This window comes from Bombina bombina, chromosome 6 (assembly GCF_027579735.1).
Source record: "Bombina bombina isolate aBomBom1 chromosome 6, aBomBom1.pri, whole genome shotgun sequence".
NCBI classification, from domain to species: domain Eukaryota; kingdom Metazoa; phylum Chordata; class Amphibia; order Anura; family Bombinatoridae; genus Bombina; species Bombina bombina.
This window is the reverse complement of record NC_069504.1, coordinates 544062309-544085155: the sequence shown is the minus strand read 5'-3', so window position 1 is coordinate 544085155 and position 22847 is coordinate 544062309. Positions and strand designations below refer to the sequence as shown.

The window sequence follows — 22847 nt, the reverse complement described above, 5'->3', positions numbered from 1 at the left end:
TGTCGATTATAGATTAAGACATTATGTTGAAGAATTACCATCGTATGTGCAAGACACGATGCAAGTGTTACAAAGGCTTGAACATCTATCACTAAATGAATCCACTTGGTTAGTCACCACAGATGTGGAATCTCTTTATACCTCGATCAACCACAGACATGGCCTAAAAGCCATCAAATATTTTCTAGACAGAAATTCAGAGGAAGATAAAGAACATGACAATTTTATCTTGAAACTACTAGAAATAGTATTGAATTACAATTTCTTTACATTTGATGGCCAATTCTTTTTGCAAACCAGAGGAACAGCTATGGGCACTACCTGCGCGCCCACATATGCCAACCTGTTCCTTGGGTGGTGGGAGTCTGAATTCGTATTTACTGATGCAAATCAAAAATATACAGACTTAATACCGTTATGGATCAGGTTCATTGATGATATTTTCTTCATCTGGGAAGGCACACATCAAGAATTACAACAATTCCTTACCCATTTGAATGACAACCAGTTGAACATCAAACTAACACATGAAGAGAGTCAGACTCAAATAAATTTTCTAGATATCACTATCCGAAAAAATACTGAGGGGATGATTAATACAGATCTATTTAGGAAACCTACAGCTACAAACAGTCTCCTGCACAAATCAAGTGCTCATGCCCCAAGTACCATGAAAAGTCTGCCAGTTGGAGAATTTTTAACACTCTGACGTAACTGCTCTGAAAATGAAACTTTTGAGGTGAGAGCAGCAGAACTTGAGGATAGATTGATTAAAAGAGGATATAGTAAAAGATCAATTAAAAAGGCGAAACAGAGAGCCAGACATACGCCTCGACAAAATTTACTGTACAAAAGATACAAACAGGGTTCTCAAATACCCAGACTTATAATGACACATAATGCTCAGACCCCCCAAATTACCAATATAATCAGAAAACACTGGAATATCCTGATGACTGACCCTGCACTTAAAACTACACTAGGTGCTAAACCCTCATTTGGATTCAGGAGGACTAAAAACATAAAAGACATCGTCACCAGTAGCCATTTCCAAAGGAACAAAACTACCACAGCATTCAATCCAGGAGCCCACAAATGTGGAAATTGCAGTACGTGTAAATACATGCGGAACACCTCCACAATCTGTGATCGCTTTGGAAAAGAACATAAAATAACACATTACATAAGTTGCAACACAGAGAGTGTCATTTATGTACTCCGTTGTACTTGTAATTTATATTATGTAGGCATGACGACCAGAAAACTGAGACTTATGGAACATCTCAGAAACATAAAAAATGCTGCCAAAGACAAAGAGGATCTAAAAAATCTAAACTAGTGTAGCAGCACATTTTCTGAGACACCATAATTCTAACCAAAGTGAATTACAATGCTGGGGGATAGAGAAGGTCAGTCTAGGTTTCAGGGGGGGTAATCTCGAGACAGCATTATTGAAATCAGAAAGTAGATTGATATATCTACTGAACTCTGTACAACCATGGGGCCTTAATGAACATAATAATCTATATGTATTTTTGTAATACATCTTTAAGAGAATTGCCACAAGCAATTAAAGTGAGTGGGTCAGATTAGAACCAAATTAATAATACATCAAAGAATAGAATTATATAGAGTAACTTTCATACCAAATGATATTAAATCACATAAGTTATTTAAAGACCTATTGTTATAGTACTATGGGAACACTGGTACATTTTTAAGATACCCATACTAGCTCCATACTAGTAAATGACTATTAAATCATTTAGAGGACTTAACATGACCATAATATTCCTAGAGAATGAGAGATTTGATCATCTACATGTAAGATCAAGAGAGTGGCCTAGTCAGATTTGGAAAGAAACTTCAAATCAAAGGTATTACAAACTTTCACTATCATGGATGTTCACATGGATGAATATTTATTTTGATAGTTATTTTTTTTCTTCTTTTTGAAATTAATGAATCATCCTTTTGATTTATCCGACCAATAGTAATCCACTGATAACACTGGGGATTCATTTCTGTAAATTAATTTACTTGATTTAGGTTAGGTTGTAGGGTAATTTACTTATTCTAATATCCCTTCACCTTGGGCACATATGTTCTCACAAATAGGGACACTTATCACGCTACCTTGCAAACAGAATCTAGAATATATAGATCTGCTTTGTCACGCACTACAACACCTAATAGTATTTCTCCAACTCACATTGACACTCTTTAGTATTTATGGAATAAGACTAGGTATTTTCCTTATATCACATACTTTATTTAACCACACATTGTATTAGTAATTATAAATCTAATGTCACATGGAATTTTCCCACATTGCACTCAGTCTTCACAGCACATTCATACTTTAGTTTGAACAACAGAATTTACACACACGGATGATTCAGTTTAACTCAATATTTCATTTCACAATACTTTATTTTTATTTCACAGCATAAAACTCCAATTGATGTACTGATTTTTAAAGAGAGTATATCTATACACTTATTATCCAAAATGAGTTCATTTCTAGAACAAGAGGATTAATTATACCCATTGACTTTATGACAGTACACACTATATATATGGCTATACTCATAACTGTTGATTTTCAAAAGCTAATCACGTGTGTTAGATGGACACAAGACAACTAGGAATATAAAGGCAGGTTTACTCCAAATATAAACTTATCAATAAACTTGGGTCCATACAAATGTCTAATACATATTTTAGTAACTCTCTGGGAATTAAAGGTGGTACTCGGATTACAAGTTTACCGGATATCTATTGATTCTATATTATGGCAACTCAATACCAGTAGGGTATACATTTACTGACCTACATGATATCGTATGTGTTCAGTTTGATTTATATTCTTGCTATATGAGAACTGATTTTAATAGCAGAATCCCTCTATTAGCCTGGATCCTCTATATAATACAGGTAGACGTACTGGCAGCTACGTAGCTAATCTCCTGCCATTGGTCCTCACTGACGCCTATCATAGGATTACTATTACCGCTTGCCTAACCTATCAGAACGAAGTTAGGGTGGGACTTCCGGTTAGCAGGATATATAACTCCAAAGAATCGGCGGCTTGCTGCCTTTGATAAAGCCCTATTGGGCGAAACGCGTCAGGGGAGAGTAGTGGATTTGTTCACACTCTGTCTTTATGTTATTTTAAATAGCCCGGTACGATTATGATGTTTTTGCACTAAACACACACCTTAGCTAATTTGTTTATGGTCGGGGTTGTGCCAGACCTAGCATAGCTGATACACATGCTCTCATTACTTAATTGTGAATGAATTGGATAACATCTTAGTAGTTTCACATGTCTAACCTGTTATAATATCAGGCTACAACTGACATGTCAACTACGTGAATAAGCAGTATAACTGCAGTTCTATAGTATAGATCGTGTTAGATCAGAAATAGTGTACACAGTATTGCTCGCAATATGATAGAAGTACTAATATGTGACACTATTTTCTCTGAATATTAGAAGTGGAAGCGCTGTTCTATTTTTCGCCCATGGTTTATGTAACCCGAGTCTAGATTGTGCCAGACTTAATACAGCGGGTTTGTATGAGTGACTGCATTTCAAACTTGTATACCGCAAGGCATAAGTAATTGATTTGAATATGAACCTGTTCACTTAAAATTATAAGATACACTTACCGGTACCTAGACTCAAACTGACTATATGCGACTTCACTGTTTTAGATCTTAATTTTACAGTAGAATCGAAGACGCTAACTGATACTATTTAGCTCATAACGGTTTATATGATTTGATTCACTCTCATAGTGGAAGCTACTATACCTCCGACCACGGAGGAGTGCCTCTATAGAACAGTATATTTAAGCCACACAGACCGCATAATCAGTTAGCGAAGGGGTTGGTTGCTGAAATTTACATACAATGTGAACCTAGTATTTATAATATGATTTAAATGACCGATATGTGGACCAATTAACCCTTCATCTAGAGAGGGTGTAGAACAATTCACATTTTCTTTCACGGTACTATCTTAGCACCTTAGCTCATATAATTTATTGGAAGGTATTCGCTCAAAATAGATATTATGATTATGCTGCACAGAAGCCTGATCTAGGACCCTCTGCATACATGAATAATGATTCTCTGACATGAGACATAGTCACTAATCCGTTACATTGTTACTATTTGATACATGTGAATGTACGCACTATACTATCTGATAGCAGAAGCCCATTGACTCAAAATTCTGGGCGGTATTAGATTGAACTTTACCTAGCTAATCATATAAGCTTGATTCTATCTACTATACCAATAAGTGACTATACTTCACAGGTTGATGCTGATTGACGTCAACGCATTGTCCGTTTTGTAACATATTAACACTGAGCACCCAAGACGTATCACATCTAATACAGGTTCCAGCTTTTCAATGGCCATTATATGGGTATATTGATAGATCTCTATGCGGTTCAGTACTATCATGTAAATTTTGATCTGCATAACACATTTTCATGTATATAGCGCTGTTCACAACACTTTGATCAGAGTTAAGAGTGATCAGAATAATATAGATTCTAGTCACATTAACGTCACTGACTACGGTCACTTTGAGACCTATTGAGTTATATAAGTGTACTTACTAGCAAATATCCAGCCACAGAGTGTAATACTATATATTAGGGCTATCAGCCCTCTATTTATTAGCATCTGAACTCTGTACTCTACATTTGAGACAGATACTCTGGTAACTGACCAAATCTGATAGACACACTGCAGTTATCCATTATTTAACCCTAAGATACAAATCTGATTCTTGAATATTTGTGATAGTATTTGCTGAAATATCACTTTGCTGGGGAAATCTTTCCCTTCATTAATCGTGTGTGGTTTAGTTACTAGAACTAGGTAACTAAGGAGAATCTCACTTTTAGATCACTAGAAATACAGTGACATTGAGGCCGAATCTTAATATTATGTGATCTAATTTATTCAGTACTTGTCATAATTCTACCGGTGCAACTATTATCTTGTATGTCATTTAACCAAACAATTTTGTTTTTTTAAATTTCACTAATAAAAGTTATATTTTATTTATCCTGTTAGTGCTAATCCCACCATTTAGTCAGGGCACAGAGTGCTCTTCATGCATACTTTTGGAATATGGTTGTTTTCTTATAACCATTTTCCTTTGTGTTTGTGTCATTGGCATATTATTAAAAACTGTCACCCAGACATTAAGATTTTTCAAGATCCTCCTATGCCAGCATATACACGTTCATACAATCGTAGGGACATGTTAGTTAGGGCTGATGTGGGTAGTCTTAAGAGAGATTCTACTAGCTATTTGAGTGCACAAAAAAAATGCACTTTCCCATGTCTAGGTTGTTCCAGCTGCAATAGTGTTATTAAAGGTGATAGCTTTTCACATCCTATTACAGGTAAAAGATTTAACATCAAGGGCTACTTTACGTGTAATGCCACCTTTGTCGTGTACCTGATTAAGTGTCCGTGTGCCAAAATTTACATCGGCGAAACGACACAAAGAGTTAGAGATAGAATGGTACAACAAAAATCTGGCATTAGGAGAAAGGACATAGAAGCCCCAGTGGCTTGCCATTTTCTAGAGGCAGGCCACAACATTTCACAGTTAAGGTTTCAGGTCATAGACTGGGTCCCTGTTCCCAGGAGAGGAGGTGACAAGGAACTGCTGTTAAAAAGAAAATAATTATTCTGGATTTATACCCTAGATGTTTAAAACCAAAAGGAATGAACAGAGACTTTGACTTGGGTATATTCATGTAATATAAAAAAAAAAAAAAAAAGTATATAATTTTTTTCCACAGGAAAAAAAAATACATTTGATAGGCTAACCTGCTACATATCTGTATGTGTGCATTTTGTATTGACGTTTCACTCCTCTGCCAATAGGGGGAGCTGTATTGAACCAGCATGAAAAATATAAGTAATAGTTAAAGGGGAGGAGCCAGTACACCTGGTTAAGGTATTTAAGGTTGTTGTAATACACAGTTGTAATTGACATGACTAAGGGTATGTGACCCGAAACGTAGTCATTTTGTACCTGCTCCTACACAAAGAATAAAGAGGATTTATTGCATATCAAGGTGGTGCTGCCGTTTTCTTGAACTTTTGTATTATTCAAAGGTTTTTGCAGTGACCTGTGGGCGTGCACACCTGTTTGTTGTGCTGGATTACATTGGATTTTACAATATAAACTCAAGCCACCATATTCTTAATTTGGAGGAGCCAGTTCAGTTAGTTTAAACTGTATTGTTTTGCAGGCCTTATCTGTTAAATAAAATTAGGGACATATATGTATCATGGTTGGCGTTGAGTCAGCAGGGTACATTTCAAGTGCTGATAATTAGAAAATCCCCCATTTTCATAGCATAATTACATCAAAGGCGGCAATATAAATAATGAAAGTATATTGCAAAGTTTTTCATTATGCAAAACAAAACATGTTTGTAATAAAAAATAACCCTTTGTCATTGCCACTTTGTTGGCTTCATACATGTCCTTTATTAAATATTTACCCTGCATGTTACTTTGTTACTTAAAAATGACAAGAAATCAATTATAAATCACATTCTTGCTAGATTTAAATTTATCTAAAATAAGGAACATGCATCAAATTCCATAAATAACTCTAGATATCAGAAAATCTACTATTATTTACATGATGATTATGCGGTAATGTTAGACGGATTTAATCATATCTATCTATGCAGAGGAGACATCAGGAATGTCTGATCAGCTGGTGAAATGGAGAAGCTTGTGAAAAAAAAAGTATATAGGGCAATCCCCAAACCTTTAAATGATATCTTTCTGAAAAGCTTCTAATCTGTGCAAGTTGACTGTGGTAGTTACATTAAACCAGTCTGTTGTCATTCTCAAACAAGCAGCTGTAAGAAACAGATATAGGAATCTGCAGACAGCATGCTGTTATCAGAGGAGGAATCTGACAAACTCACAATGCACAAAAATGAACAAACATTGTAACATAATGTAAATGTAACATTTAGGATATATCTATTTAAGATGTATTGTGCCCTTATAATATCAAAACCTTAATATTAGCTGCATAGATACACGTTCTAATCTGTTCAGAATTATTAAACCAGAAACATTTGAAATATATATATATATATATATATATACACACACATACACATACATACATACATACATACATACAGGTAGCCCTCAGTTTATGCCGGAGTTAGGTTCCAGAAGGAATGGTTGTAAATCGAAACCGTTGTAAATTGAAACCCAGTTTATAATGTAAGTCAATGGGGAGTGAGGCAGATAGGTTCCAGGCCCCTCTCAAAATTGTCATATGTAACGCCTAATAAATTATTTTTAAAGCTTTAAAATGAAGACTTTAAATGTTAAACAGCATTATAAACCTAATAAAATAATCACACAACACAGAATATATAATTAAACTAAGTTAAATGAACAAAAACATTTGCTAAACAGCATTATAAACCTAATAAAAAATCACAACACAGACTTCACTTGCATTTTTCTGCAAACAGTTCTTTCTATGCATCGAATCTGGACTGATTTATAGACAGGAAGATCTTGCTCCTTTGAAATCTGCTTGATAGCTCAGGTCTGGTTAAACTGATTCATTTCAGCTTGCTTGGCTTTGCTGCAACACAAGCGGACAGCTCCACCTACTGGCTATTTTAATAAATGCACTGCTTCTCAATGCTTTTCAATAGCAGTCACATGACTGGAAAAAAAGGTTGTTATTCTGAAACGGTGTAAATTGAACCGTTGTAAAACGAGGGCTGTGTTTGTGTGTATATATATATATATATATATATATATATATATATATATATATATATATATATATATATACACATACACATATACATATACACACACACATACACATATATACATATATACACACATTAAATTAAAATTTATATTAAAATAAACACATTGTTTCTATGTCATTGTTTAATTTATACTCTGTCCAGCCTGCTTTAACTTCCTTCACAAAAACACTGCTGAATAATCCACTAATTATGTGTGTTGTGTAATCATGCTATATATAACACAGTGATCAAGACCAGACATTTGTGAGGATTAGAGCTGACTGTCTCCACTACAGCATCATTATAAAAAGACTATTTCCCTCCCTAAACTAACACACTCCTTGTCCAGACACAGGCTCAGCAGAAATGAGCCGGAAGTGAGTTATTGAATGAATGTAGTAAAGAGTTGATCATTAGAAATCACAGATTCACAGACAGATTACCTACTGCTGTAAACCTCTTTTGAAGAATATATATATATATATATATATATATATATATATATATATATATATATATATTTTTTTTATATTAAACACCACATATATTCATTTTCTGGTGTGTATCTATGAAAACACTGACACAAAATAATTTCCGCTGCTAAACACATGAGAGTGATTATATAAATGATATAGATTTTAATAATTATGCTCTTACGATGTATTTGGTTTATAGATGAGGTCTAATTTCTATCATCTTGCTGCAATCTCCTATAAAGAATAGATTGTACTGTGCTGCTGAATATTGTATGACCCAGCTCAATGTGCAGAACCAACAGTTTAAAACACAGTAAACCAGAGTTTGTAACATTGTTCAGCTAATTCCCTAAATCTTTATTCTTTACCCCAAATGGATGAAGAAGATACTTAATCATAACAGCTTTTTGATTTCTCAAAATTGATTTCTATGAGGTGCTTATTTATAATGGGTTAAAAAAAAAATAAACAAAAGGGGGGGGAGGTAGCTTTGGAGGGTTTTTCTGCATTTTTGTCCAAGGAAGTGCTTTTTACTTCACAGATAGCAGTTACTGTGGAGATGTCAGTAAATAAAGTTTACAAAAGAAGCTCTGTCATCAATGTAAACATTTTTTTTTTTTTAAATACTTTTAAGTTCACAGAAAACTTAAAGGAATAGTCTAGTCAAACAACCTTTTAATGATTCAGATAGAGCATGCAATTTTAATGAACTTTCTAATTTACTCCTATTATCAATTTTTCTTCTCTTAGTATCTTTATTTGAATGTAAGCTTAAGAGCCATCCCATTTTTGGTTCAGAACCTGGGTAGCGTTTGTTGATTGGTGGCTACATTTAGACACCAATCAGAAAGTGCTACCCAGGTGCTGAACCAAAAATGGACTGGCTCCAATGCTTACATTCTTGCTTTTTCAAATAAAGATACCAAGAGAACAAAGAAAAAATGTTAATAGGAGTAAATAAGAAAGTTGCTTAAAATGGCATGATCTATCTGAATCATTACTAGACTATTCCTTTAAATTAGCAAGATACAATGCATACCAGATTGCCCCCCCCCCCCTCCTTACTGCTGCAGCAGCTCTAACTTTTTGGCAGTGCAACAAAACTGCAATGTACAAGCTTAAAATTACATCAAGAACACCAAGGAAAACAGAAACATATGGAGTTATGCTTCAATATTGCTTAACATTTATATGATTTGATTACAGTAAACTTGTTTTGTAGATTATGCTACCTACACTGTGACTGTTTGCAAGTCAGTAGTGAGCAAATTGTGAAGGAAATGTGATACATAATTTACCTGTGCTACTGCCATTCAAGGGTTTTGTCAAATCAAAACATCTTGCTATTCTCCAGCCATTGAAAATAACTGGATTGATAAAAACAGGTTGATGATCTAATCATGGTTATAAAATACAAAACATGATATAATGTGTGTTATATATACACACATACATATATCATTGTCTTGGATTGAAATTCTATCAGCCTATATATATATATATATAAAAAATAATCAGAAGTGTAGGCTGCAGCCATAACGAATATATCACAGCATCGCATGTGGGTGACAGTCCCAGGTGATGCACTTATAACAGATTTATTACATTACATACAAAACAACTACCAAACACCAACACATAGTTGTTGATCAACCATCTGATAAACAAATCTGCAAGGAAACCACTGCATAAACATGATCAGACCAGTACAGATTCTAACAGTGATGTGTAATCACATTCTAACAAAATCAATTGAATACATAATAAAAGAGTGTTAGCAATTGAGCATTACTATAACCTGCTATACTGTATATCTGCATTAAAGAACAGATCTGGGCTTCTCTGCTGGGGGCATTGATTATCACAAGCGATACTTGTATGAATGTATAGGAATGCATAAGTATAACTACCCCCTGTAGTTAGCAGAAGTTTTGTCTTCTTACCTGGGGAGAGCTCCCCCTCGCTCAGGTCTCCGGAGTCCGTGTCCATGGCTGGGTTACGGTAGCTCCCTGCAGATCACTTCCGGGCTGGGCGCCCAGTTACTTTTCACACAGCTGAGCTTCACAGCCTCTGATTCTGGGTGAGAGCTCTGCGGATCAGCATCTCCCAGCTCCAAACTCTGTGCGTGCAGAGAGGTGGTGACAACAGCCAATCAGCGGCTCAGATACCGCCTAATCCAGAATACATCGGCCAATGAGAGTGGTTTTTTATCCTGGCAGACACAGCAAAGTATTATCTATTCTTCTCACCCACATAGTCTGTGATTCCCTTTGTAGCATTGGATATGAACGCGTTATACATCTTACCTATTAAACTACCGCCTTTCAAGCAAATCTGTGATATAGTTATAGATACAAAGCACCTTTGTATGTTTTGCAATGTTTAACTGTAAAATGACTATTACAGTATATATCCTACTAAGGTTACTTGCTATTGCTGCTGACACTGCCCCTTCCCTTTCTGACTGTTTCACTTCCACTCTTTGCCGTTTAGTGTGACTGTCTGATGTCTGTGAGGTTTTCCCGCGTGGTTCAGAGTCAGACCCGAGCTGTGACATTGCATCTTCTGCGGTCACCAGGGCATTACCTGTTTATAAATGGTCGTGCCTAACTTTAGAATGAAATATCCCCACAGCTTTGTGTCCTTATTTAGTCCTGGGGTCCGTATGGACGCTGTAGGTGCACAAATACTTCTGTTACTATTAATGTGCAGTGAGGGGGTTAGGTAACTGGGTTCTGTTTCTGCTGCACCCCCTGCTTTATCTCCCTCTCAGCTGTAGCGTATCCAGTATCTATTGCTATCAATGATACAGCTGTGCTTATATCTTTACTGTAGGTTGTAATATAATTTACACCATGCTTAGTATTACATTCTGACGTTGTCTGGCACTTCATGTTTCAGGGGCTTTAAGGAAATGACATTCTCTAAACCAGAGTTTCCCAACTTCAGTCTTCAGGTCCCTTAATTGGTCAGATATTCATTCTTTCTTAATTAGAGCACAGGTAATAATCAGCTGATGGATGAGCTGATTGTTTCACCTGTGCTCTAGTTAGAGACATGAAACCCACACATTTTCTCCCATGATTTAGACAGAGAATGCAATTTTAAACAGCTTACAACTTTTATCTAATTTGCTTTATTCTCTCTGTAACTTTTGTTAAAGAAGCAACAATGCACATCAGAGATCCAATGGCATGATACAAATATGTGCATCCACCAATCAGCAGTTCCTGAGCCTACCTAGGTATGCTTCTCAACTAAGGATGCCAAGAGTACAAAACAAAATACAGGTGGCCCTCGTTTTACAACGGTTCAATTTACACCGTTTCAGAATAACAACCTTTTTTTCCAGTTATGTGACTGCTATTGAAAAGCATTGAGAAGCAGTGCATTTATTAAAATAGCCAGTAGGTGGAGCTGTCCGCTTGTGTTGCAGCCAAGCAAGCTGAAATTAATCAGTTTAACCAGACCTGAGCTATCGAGCAGATTTCAAAGGAACAAGATCTTCCTGTCTATAAATCAGTCCAGATTGGAATGCATAAAAAGAACTGTGTTGTGTGATTATTTTATTAGGTTTATAATGCGGTTTAGCAAATGTTTTTGTTCATTTAACTTAGTTTAATTATATATTCTGTGTTGTGTGATTATTTTATTAGGTTTATAATGCTGTTTAGCATTTAAAGTCTTAATTTCAAAGCTTTAAAAATAATGTATTAGGTGTTACTTATGACAATTTTGAGAGGGGCCTGGAACCTAACTCCCTCACTTCCCATTGACTAACTTTGACTTACATTATAAACTGGGTTTCAATTTACAACGGTTTCGATTTACAAACATTCCTTCTGGAACCTAACCCCGGCGTAAACTGAGGAGTACCTGTACATGATAGAAGTAAATTGGAAAGGTATTTAAAATAGCATGCTCTCTCTGAATCATGAATTAAAATGTTTGGGTTTCATGTCCCTTTAAGACACAATGAATATCTAGCCTGTTAAGGTTCCTGAGGACTGAAGTTAGGAAACACTTGTCTAAACAGAACATGCTATCTGAAAACCAGACTTTAACATCAGGTTTTCTGCCAAACAGGGTTGCTATATCCTAGAACATCTCTCTAATAGGGATATGCATTCAGATGTTTCGTGAGGTTCCAAATGTGGAAGTAAGCAGAGGCTCGTGCCCTACAGATATTTTCGTTGCTGAATTGATTTCTGTAGACGATCCCCACACTAATACATCTGTGCAAATCCAGATCTTAGAGGGGTGATCTTTTACAAGAATCAATCCGGCTGTGAAAATATCCGAAGGGCAGAGCCGCTGCATACTTCTGCATTTGGATCCTCATGAAAAATCCGAATGCACATCCCTACTATCTAATCTATTTTAATCTCAGGTTTGCATGTGTACTAAGCAAGCCATTTTATGTATATTAATCCTTTGGTTGATGAGTGTATGTAACATTCTAGTTTTATAATTTGGATGTACAGATGTTTGTTCGTATATGATTGATGTATGTATTATGCAGACTAGAATAAAATAATGTTTTGTCTGTGTATATTGTGTGTATATATACTGTGTATGTATATATATATATATATATATATATATATATATATGTGTATATATATATATATATATATATATATATAAAAATATATATGTGTGTATATATATATATATATATATATATATATGTATATATATATAAAAATATATATGTGTGTATATATATATATATATATATATATATATATATATATATATATATATATATATATATATATATATATAGTGAAAAAGGCAGGCACTCTCACATTCTGGTCAGCAACCAGGGTGTCCAGCTTGTATGTAAAATATCCAAAAAAATATCCCACAATAGTCATAAATGGGAAGCGGCACTCACTGGGTTTTGAAGCAAACAAAGACATTTATTTTATATTACAGGATATGATTGCTATTGCTTCCCCACATAGTCAATAACTGGAGTAATTAGTTTTATTATAACTTCCAATTTGATAAGACAAAGTCAAGTCCTAGTTGTGCTCTATTATAGCTTAATCAATAGATTAATGATACACATATATATTTAGTTTATCCCTAGAATGTGTTTGTATTATGTATTATCAGTCCACTAATATTTGACAAGTAAAATATCCATAAACAGCGCATAAGAGGCATATATTGGCGCTGTAATAGCAGTACAACAAAAGAATATCCAAAACACGTGCAGATAGAGGAAAAAAGAGTCCCTTGATATCCGATTTATAGGTAAAAAACAGCAAGCCTTTATTTGAAAGATTCAGCAGGATAAAACATGGTCATATAAAACTCTCAGCAGAGAGACAAGAAGAAAAGGTCTGACCGGTTTCGGCCCAGTGTGGCCGTAGTCATAGACAGTATGACTGTCTATGACTACGGCCACACTGGGCCGAAACCGGTCAGACCTTTTCTTCTTGTCTCTCTGCTGAGAGTTTTATATGACCATGTTTTATCCTGCTGAATCTTTCAAATAAAGGTGTAATATCTCTTTAAGTAGAACCTCCCATCAACTGCTCACCTCTATTTAAAGCTCACCTTTCCACTTACAAATTGCCTGTTATTTGAAGTGTATGTCAAGCACACTTCTCTATCCTGCTTATACTCGCAGGTTATTTTCCTTTTCAGGTCAAAGCAAGAAATTGTTATCTATAACTTTAACTTCAAGTTCTCTTCTAACTGGACTACAATCAAGACAAGTTGTTATTCATATTTCTTATTTCTACAGAAGTCTTTCTTACAAGTTACCAGCTTAATCTCTCTGTTTGTTTGTATCCTCGCTTCACCGATAACCGGAAGTAAGTCACGCTCACACGCCGCGGTCTCACTAACCGCTCGAGTCTCTTCCAGGTAAGACGCTCTCTCCTGTTTTTCCTACAGCATCGGTTTGAATCGGATTAAGGTAAATTGCACCCTGACTGTATTTTATGCATACGAACTGTGCCAACAATTTACCGCATAAAACTGCTGTCATCTTCACAGATGTTTGTTGAACTGAATCACCAATCATTTTCAAGCTGACTAAAAGTTAAGTGTAATACCGCTTAAAGGATATTGTAAATATAACTTTTATTTTGGTGTGTGAGTGTGTGAAGATGAATGGATGAACGGAGACTCAGAGGATAATATCTAAGTTACAATTTATCTAACTGAAGTTAAACTCGCTATCTAAACTATAGCTCTATATATATATTTGGTTTCGTTACAAAAGCTCTTTAGTTCAGAAAAGGCATATTACTCAGAACATGCTATCAAGTTTCTGATAATATCAACTATTTTATGAACAATAAGCTCACCGTATTTGATCTCTTTTACACAGAAATAGTATCAGAGACAATATACAAAAGAGCAACAAACACAACTCTTTACAAAAGCAACAAGTGTGTTACAAAAGGCTTGCTGTTTTTTACCTATAAATCGGATATCAAGGGACTCTTTTTTCCTCTATCTGCACGTGTTTTGGATATTCTTTTGTTGTATTTTTACTGTGGAGTACAGGGACTCCACTTCCGCCAGCACGTACTAGCCGACACGGATCCCCGGATGATCCCAGCTGACAGGGGAAGGTGTGCGCTAAAGAGAGAGGCTGAGTAGTGTTACTTGGGAACGGAAGTTCATTAATTGCTACTGACACCTGGGATTGCACCATATGTTTAACTACGGAACCCAGGCACTGTGAGTATTATAGACGCTGGCACGGGACTGACATTTAGGCATCTAATAGCCATAAGAAAAGCGGAGATCCAGCACTGTGAGTATGCCTTTTTATATCTGCATGAGATCATTTGCATGTTACTTGTTGTGACCCAGCTTTGTGCCACGGAGATGTGGAATTGTGCCTAACCTTGAGCCTGATTAACGCTATGGACAACGAGCTGACAGGCAAACAATATCACTAACTGCTATATTATTCTACTCCTGCAAGTCTAATAGTGGGTAGCTTGTGAGATCATACTCTACAGCTGGGCTACTCAGGAACACTAAGTCTTTGATGCATACATCTAAAAGTGACTGTTTCAAGGTACATTGTTTGCACGGCCCTTTTAGAGGTCTAAGAAAAATCGCATCGTTAGCCAGCCTTCTACCCAGTGCCTAAATGCAGGTTTATCCGCTGTACTTCCTCCAGGTTTGAAATTATCTTATACAGATTTGTCACTCCATTTAACACTACATGTCGCGAAGGTGACAGTCTCTCTCATAGCACATTATATTATATTGTTCTGAACTTTGCTTTGAGCAATATTGGTTGCTCCCTTTATTGTTTGTAATAGCAGTACTCTACAAGCATTAGTTTGTCTCTACACATTTAAAACGTTGGATTGTTTTACATATGTATATATTGTATATATTTTTCAATGTCTTGCATATGTTACTAGTGTAGTATGCTCACGTATTACAGGTTTTGCATATATGTGTGTGTTTTTTAAATAGCGCCGCCTTTTTTTTTAGACCTATCACAGCAGTCCAAGGTACCTATAAATACACAGCTGTGGATGTTTTTAACAAGCTATGATTAAGGCTACGGCCAAAACACATAAGCTTGCAAGTTAAGGTGTTTTTGTTCACCTATCCATGTTGATTCGTTGTGTTTTGCTTTTAACCTTTGGATGAATAAAGCATTTCAGTTTTTACTTGGAATGAACTTGCTAGAGGATTCTTTATACTACATTTGGATTTATAGCTCAGTGATACCCTCATAATTAAGTTGGCAGTGGAGCTATTAGTGATGCACTTATTTTGGCAAAACATAATCGCCTCCTCATAGACCAAGGACTGGTTAGTGACAAATAGTTTGATCAGTAATATGATCAGAAAAATCAGAGACGTATATCCAATAGAGATGCACATGGGCTTTGGTTAAACAACCAATAAGTAAATAAATAAATAAGGTAGCATATAACCTAATGGAGTTGATTGATTCCGGATCCGATGGGAGGAGCTAGTGCCGCACGAGGAAGCTCTGAGTGAGTGCTGGCATTGGGAGTTTGATACAAACAACCCCCGCTTTTTGCCCCTTGTTGAAGGTAGTATGCCTTCCTAGGGCACCTGCATCTAACTTGAGGTACACAGCTGGGAACCGTGGAACAAGCTGTTGTGGCTCGTTCGCTGGAGCCAGACCCATATTACACACGACCAGAAGAACTCTGGGGCCCTGTATTTGGAGCCGTCCCCCGGAGGTTTGGTGCATGAAGTATTGCACCACACTACAGCATACACAATGGAAGACAACCTGATGATCTGTAGCAGAGCCACTAAGGTGGTGTATTTGGTCAGGAGGAGCAGTCTACTTGCAGGCCGTAGGTAGATGTGTTGCTGGAGTCCCTAACAACACGTCCAGGACCGCGGCGCTGCCTGGAGGAGTATACTGCCTGGAGGAGTCTACTATTTTTCCTGACAAAGAGGAGACACAATGAAGCGGATTCTGCAAAAAAGCGCAAGTATTGCCTAAAATTTATTGTGCAAATCATTGTTTCAGTCCGCTGACTTTTAATTTCTGCTCCGGTCCTCTTTTACCTTCACCGTGGACGGTATTTAGCTCTGTTTTTCTGGGCTCAAAGGGGCAAAGGAAAAAAACTGAAAAAAGAAAAAAAAAAGAAGTGCAAAGAAATTTAAAAAAAAAGGAAGAAAAGAATATAAGGCATGATATTTATATTTATTTGGCACACTTTCCTCAAGGAACTAAAAGGCTATTATTTATTCAGAGGTTACATTTGGATATCAAGCCTTGAGGGTTGACTTGTCACTGAGACCACTGTAAACGCTGATAACATTGGGATATATGGCTTTAAGGCTTTATGGTTCTATTTCTTTGCTCGGCCTTAACCGAGAAAAGTGTTTGCTTTGTACACTGCTGTTTTTCCCCTCCAAAACAGGTTAACTGAAATATTATACATGCATAAAAGACCTGTGGTATAATACTTGCTCAGACCTTAAAGAAGTTGGGTGATAGCATGATATGTAGAAATATATCTTAAATATACAAGGTGTTATAAATAATATCCATTGAGAAATTAAGGGAGTTGTAGAGTAAATCTTTAAATATTGAATATCCTCCCTACATAAATTACAGCAGTAAGAATTAACTGTAGGGTTTTTCAACACACAGGGTAGTAACCAGATTGTGCCATCCATATGGTTCAGGCCCTGAAGTTATTATGGTTATCTTTATATCTCTCTCCCCTTGTTTTTTAAGGTTAATAAGAAAGAGAGTAATTCTATTCTCATGATAAAGTCTTTAAACACTTTTACATTGAAAGGTTGCAAAGGTAATGTATAATCATGCAGAGGATGTCTAATTGTGCAATCTAGCAATGTGACAAATTGTATGGCCCTATGTCCTGACTGGTTTGAAGACTATTGATTTTCTGATCTAGTGTTGCAGAGGTAGCTTTCGTCCAGTTTTATAAGTAACATACGCCTAGATTACGAGTTTTTGTCGGTAAGGCTGTGCGGGGCTAACATGCCTTTTTTTCTTACCACTCACTTAAGCCAACGCTGGTATTACGAGTTTTCTTCAAGCCGGCGTTAGCCTCAGAAATGTGAGCATTGAGCAAAATTTAGCTCCACATCTCACTGTAATACCAGCGCTGTTTACGGTAGCGGTAAGCTGGCAAAACATGCTTGTGCACGATTTCCCCATAGGAAACAATGGGGCTGAGCTGGCTGAAAAAAACCTAACACCTGAAAAAAGCAGCGTTCAGCTCCTAACGCAGCCCCATTGTTTCCTATGGGGAAATCAATGTTATGTCTGCACCTAACACCCTAACATGAACCCCGAGTCTAAACACCCCTAATCTTACACTTATTAACCCCTAATCTGCCGCCCCCGCTATCGCTGCCACCTACATTATATAATTAACCCCTAATCTGCCGCTCCGGACACCGCCGCCACCTACATTATACTTATGAACCCCTAATCTACTGCCCCCAACATCGCCGACACCTACATTATAGTTATTAACCCCTAATCTGCCCCCCCAACTATATTAAATTTATTAACCCCTAATCTGCCGCCGCCGCCAACGCCGCCGCCACTTTAATACATTTATTAACCACTGAACCTAAAGCTAACCCTAACCCCCCTAACTTAAATATAATTTAAATCAAACAAAATTAAATTACTACAATAAAATAAATTTAATCCTATTTAAAACTAAATACTTACCTATAAAATAAACCCTAAGATAGCTACAATATAATTAATAATTACATTGTAGCCATCTTAGGGTTTATTTTTATTTTACAGGCAACTTTGTATTTATTTTAACTAGGTACAATAGTTATTAAATAGTTATTAACTATTTAATAACTACCTAGCTAAAATAAGTACAAAAGTACATGTAAAATAAACCCTAACCTAAGTTACAATTACACCTAACACTACACTATAATTAAACTAATTACCTAAACTACCTACAATTAATTACAATTAAATTAAATAAACTAAATTACGAAAAAAAACAAACACTAAATTACAGAAAATAAAAAAAGAATTACAAGAATTTTAAACTAATTACACCTAATCTAATCCCCCTAATAAAATAAAAAAGCCCCCCAAAATAATAAAATTCCCTACCCTATACTAAATTACAAATAGCCCTTAAAAGGGCCTTTTGCAGGGCATTGCCCCAAAGTAATCAGCTCTTTCACCTGTAAAAAAAAATACAATACCCCCCAACATTAAAACCCACCACCCACACACCCAACCCTACTCTAAAACCCATCCAATCCCCCCTTAAAAAAACCTAACACTACCCCCTTAAAGATCACCCTACCTTGAGACGTCTTCACCCAGCCGGGCACAAGTGGTCCTCCAGAGGGTCCGAAGTCTTCATCCTATCCGGCCAGAAAAGGACCTCCAGACCGGCAGAAGTCTTCATCCAGGCAGCATCTTCTATCTTCATCCTTCCGGAGCGGGTCCATCTTCAAGACATCCGACGCGGAGCATTCTCTTCATCCCACGGCCGACGACTGAATGAATGGTCCTTTAAGTGACGTAATCCAAGATGGCGTCCCTTGAATTCCGATTGGCTGATAGAATCCTATCAGCCAATCGGAATTAAGGTAGGAAAAATCCTATTGGCTGATGCAATCAGCCAATAGGATTGAAGTTCAATCCGATTGGCTGATCCAATCAGCCAATAGGATTGATCTCGCATTCTATTGGCTGTTCCAATCAGCCAATAGAATGCAAGGTCAATCCTATTGGCTGATTGCATCAGCCAATAGGATTTTTCCTACCTTAATTCCGATTGGCTGATAGGATTCTATCAGCCAATCAGAATTCAAGGGACGCCATCTTGGATGACGTCACTTAAAGGACCAGTCATTCAGTCGTCGTCCGTCGAATGAAGAGGATGCTCCACGTCGGATGTTTTGAAGATGGACCCGCTCTGGTCCGGAAGGATGAAAATAGAATATGCCGCCTGGATGAAGACTTCTGGAGGTCCTCTTCTGGCCGGATAGGATGAAGACTTCGGACTCTCTGGAGGACCACTTGTGCCCGGCTGGGTGAAGACGTTTCAAGGTAGGGTGATCTTCAAGGGGGTAGTGTTAGGTTTTATTAAGGGGGGATTGGGTGGGTTTTAAAGTAGGGTTGGGTGTGTGGGTGGTGGGTTTTAATGTTGGGGGGTATTGTATTTTTTTTTACAGGTGAAAGAGCTGATTACTTTGGGTCAATGCCTCGCAAAAGGCCCTTTTAAGGGCTATTTGTAATTTAGTATAGGGTAGGGATTTTATTATTTTTTTATTTTTTTATTAGGGGGATTAGATTACGTGTAATTAGTTTAAAATTCTTGTAATTCTTTTTTTATTTTCTGTAATTTAGTGGGGGTTTTTTCCGTAATTTAGTTTATTTAATTTAATTGTAATTAATTGTAGGTAGTTTAGGTAATTATTTTAATTATAGTGTAGTGTTAGGTGTAATTGTAACTTAGGTTAGGGTTTATTTTACAGGTACTTTTGTACTTATTTTAGCTAGGTAGTTATTAAATAGTTAATGACTATTTAATAACTATTGTACCTAGTTAAAATAAATACAAAGTTGCCTTTAAAATAAAAATAAACCTTAATATGGCTACAATGTAATTATTAATTATATTGTAGCTATCTTAGGGTTTATTTTATAGGTAAGTATTTAGTTTTAAATAGGATTAATTTATTTAATTGTAGTAATTTAATTTTGTTTTATTTAAATTATATTTAAGTTAGGGGGATTTAGGGGTTAATAAATTTAATATAGTAGCGGCGACGTTGGGGGTGGCAGATTAGGGGTTAATAAATGTAGATAGGTATCGGCGATGTTAGGGATGGCAGATTAGGGGTTAATAAAATTTAACTAGTGTTTGCGAGGCGGGAGTGCGGCGGTTTAGGGGTTAATACATTTATTAAAGTGGCGGCGATGTCCGGTCGGCAGATTAGGGGTTAAACATTTTAGTTAAGTGTTTGCGATGTGTGGGGGGGGGCTCGGTTTAGGGGTTAATAGGTAGTTTATGGGTGTTAGTGTACTTTTTATCACTTTAGTTAAGAGTTTTATGTTACTGCGTTAGCCCATAAAACTCTTAACTACTGACTTTTAAATGCGGTAGGAGTCTTGCCAGGAAAGGGTCTACCGCTCACTTTTTCAGGCCATTGTAATGTTAGGAAATCCCATTAAAAAGATAGGATACGCAATTGACGTAAGGGGATTTGCGGTAAGTTAAAATCGCGGAAAAAAGTGAGCAGTAGACCCACTCCTGCCTGACTCGTAATACCAGCGGGCATTAAAAAGCAGCTTTGGGACCCCTCAACACTGCTTTTTAAGGCTAACGCAAGACTCGTAATCTAGCCGATAATTAATAATTACCCAAACCTGATCTCTTTCTCTACCACAACACTCCCCCTAGCTGTTGGTATGCTACAAAAAGATCTACCAATACTAGTTGAAAGGGCCCATAGGTTTGGACCAATCAGGGATAATACAAAAGACAGGAATTTCAACAGACCAGTTATGGTTAAGTACTTAAACTACCAAGATAAAATGAATATCCTAAGGCTCTACAGAAAGTTGGATAACGTGTATATAGGTCAATCTAAGTTACTAATTTTTCAAGACTTTTCTAGTGAAACCACATTTAAAAGGAAAGAGTTAGCTCCCCATTGCACAAAACTGATTAAGGCAGGCTTTAAGGCTAGACTGTTATACCCCGCCAAAGTGATAATTGAGGAACAAGATGGTAATTTCACTCTTAATAATGCGCAGAAGCCAGGGAATTTTGTAAAAAAAAGAATGTACTCTGACAGAAACGCATGCCTCTTCTTTTTTTTTTTTTTTGGTTCTATCTTTCTTTGTGCATTAGCTCTTCCTCTGAGCCGGGGTAAGACATAAACTACATGATAGCTCCAATTATAGGCGTGATATGGGTTTTAGTGTTTTAATATGGTTTTTAGGTAAATGTAAAACTATACCATTAGCTCTATAGAAAATAAAGAAGTTAAATTGCTTTAGTAATAAGACATCTATGTGTATAGATGTTAAAACTGTTTATCTCTTTTGTTGTGTTCTTTCTATATATGTTGTTGACAGATCGATTTTAGATATAATGGGTGATATAATGGGTGAGACATTTGGGTCACTGGAGGGACCTTCCCCCCCCCCCCGGCCCCCTTTTTTTTCCCCTTCCCTCCCTCCCCTATTTCTCTCTCCCTCCACCTGTTCCTGCCTGTTTTAATGGTATTTACCTTATGCTCCTTCAGAATTAAAGGGACACTGTACCCAAATTTTTTCTTTTGTAATTCAGAAAGAGCATGCAATTTTAAGCAACTTTCTAATTTACTCCTATTATCAAATTTTCTTCGTTCTCTTGCTATCATTATTTGAAAAAGAAGGCATCTAAGCTTTTTTTTAGTTTCAGTACTCTGGATAGCACTTTTTTATTGGTGGATGAATTTATCCACCAATCAGCAAGGACAACCCAGGTTGTTCACCAAAAATGGGCCGGCATCTAAACTTACATTCTTGCATTTCAAATAAAGATACCAAGAGAATGAAGAAAATTTGATAATAGGAGTAAATTAGAAAGTTGCTTAAAATTTCATGCTCAATCTGAATCACGAAAGAAAATTTTTGGGTACAGTGTCCCTTTAATATTTTTATATGAGGAAGGATAGGATTAATTGTCTTTCATGGAATGTAGGCGGGGTGACGTCACCTATTACAAGAAAATTAATAATTAAACAACTTGCCCAATAACAACCCTATGTGGCTCTGCTGCAAGAGACGCATTTAAAAAAGGAAAAGGTAGAGAGATGTAAATGTAAATGGGTAGGTCAGGTTATTGCTTTGGACTGTTCCAAGAGAAAGAAAGGGGGTTGCTTTTTTATTGAATAAAGATTTAAGTTATAATATTCAGAAGGTACAAATGGACCCACACGATAGATGGATAATTTTGCATGTTGAGATAATTGGTGTTAATTATATATTTTTTAATGTATATGGACCTTACAGCCC

The 22847-nt window shown here is 36.4% G+C and overlaps 1 protein-coding gene across 1 annotated transcript in view; it reads right to left on the bottom strand.

Annotated features, from left to right (window-relative positions):
- TNFAIP8L3 (TNF alpha induced protein 8 like 3) overlaps positions 1-10340 on the bottom strand; it is a 211792-nt gene extending 201452 nt beyond the window's left edge. The window contains exon 1 of the mRNA XM_053717472.1: positions 10270-10340. Coding sequence (XP_053573447.1) covers positions 10270-10315 — 46 coding nt within the window. The 5' untranslated portion in view covers positions 10316-10340. The remainder of the gene's footprint in view (positions 1-10269) is intronic.
- Between the last annotated feature and the right edge of the window lie 12507 nt (positions 10341-22847).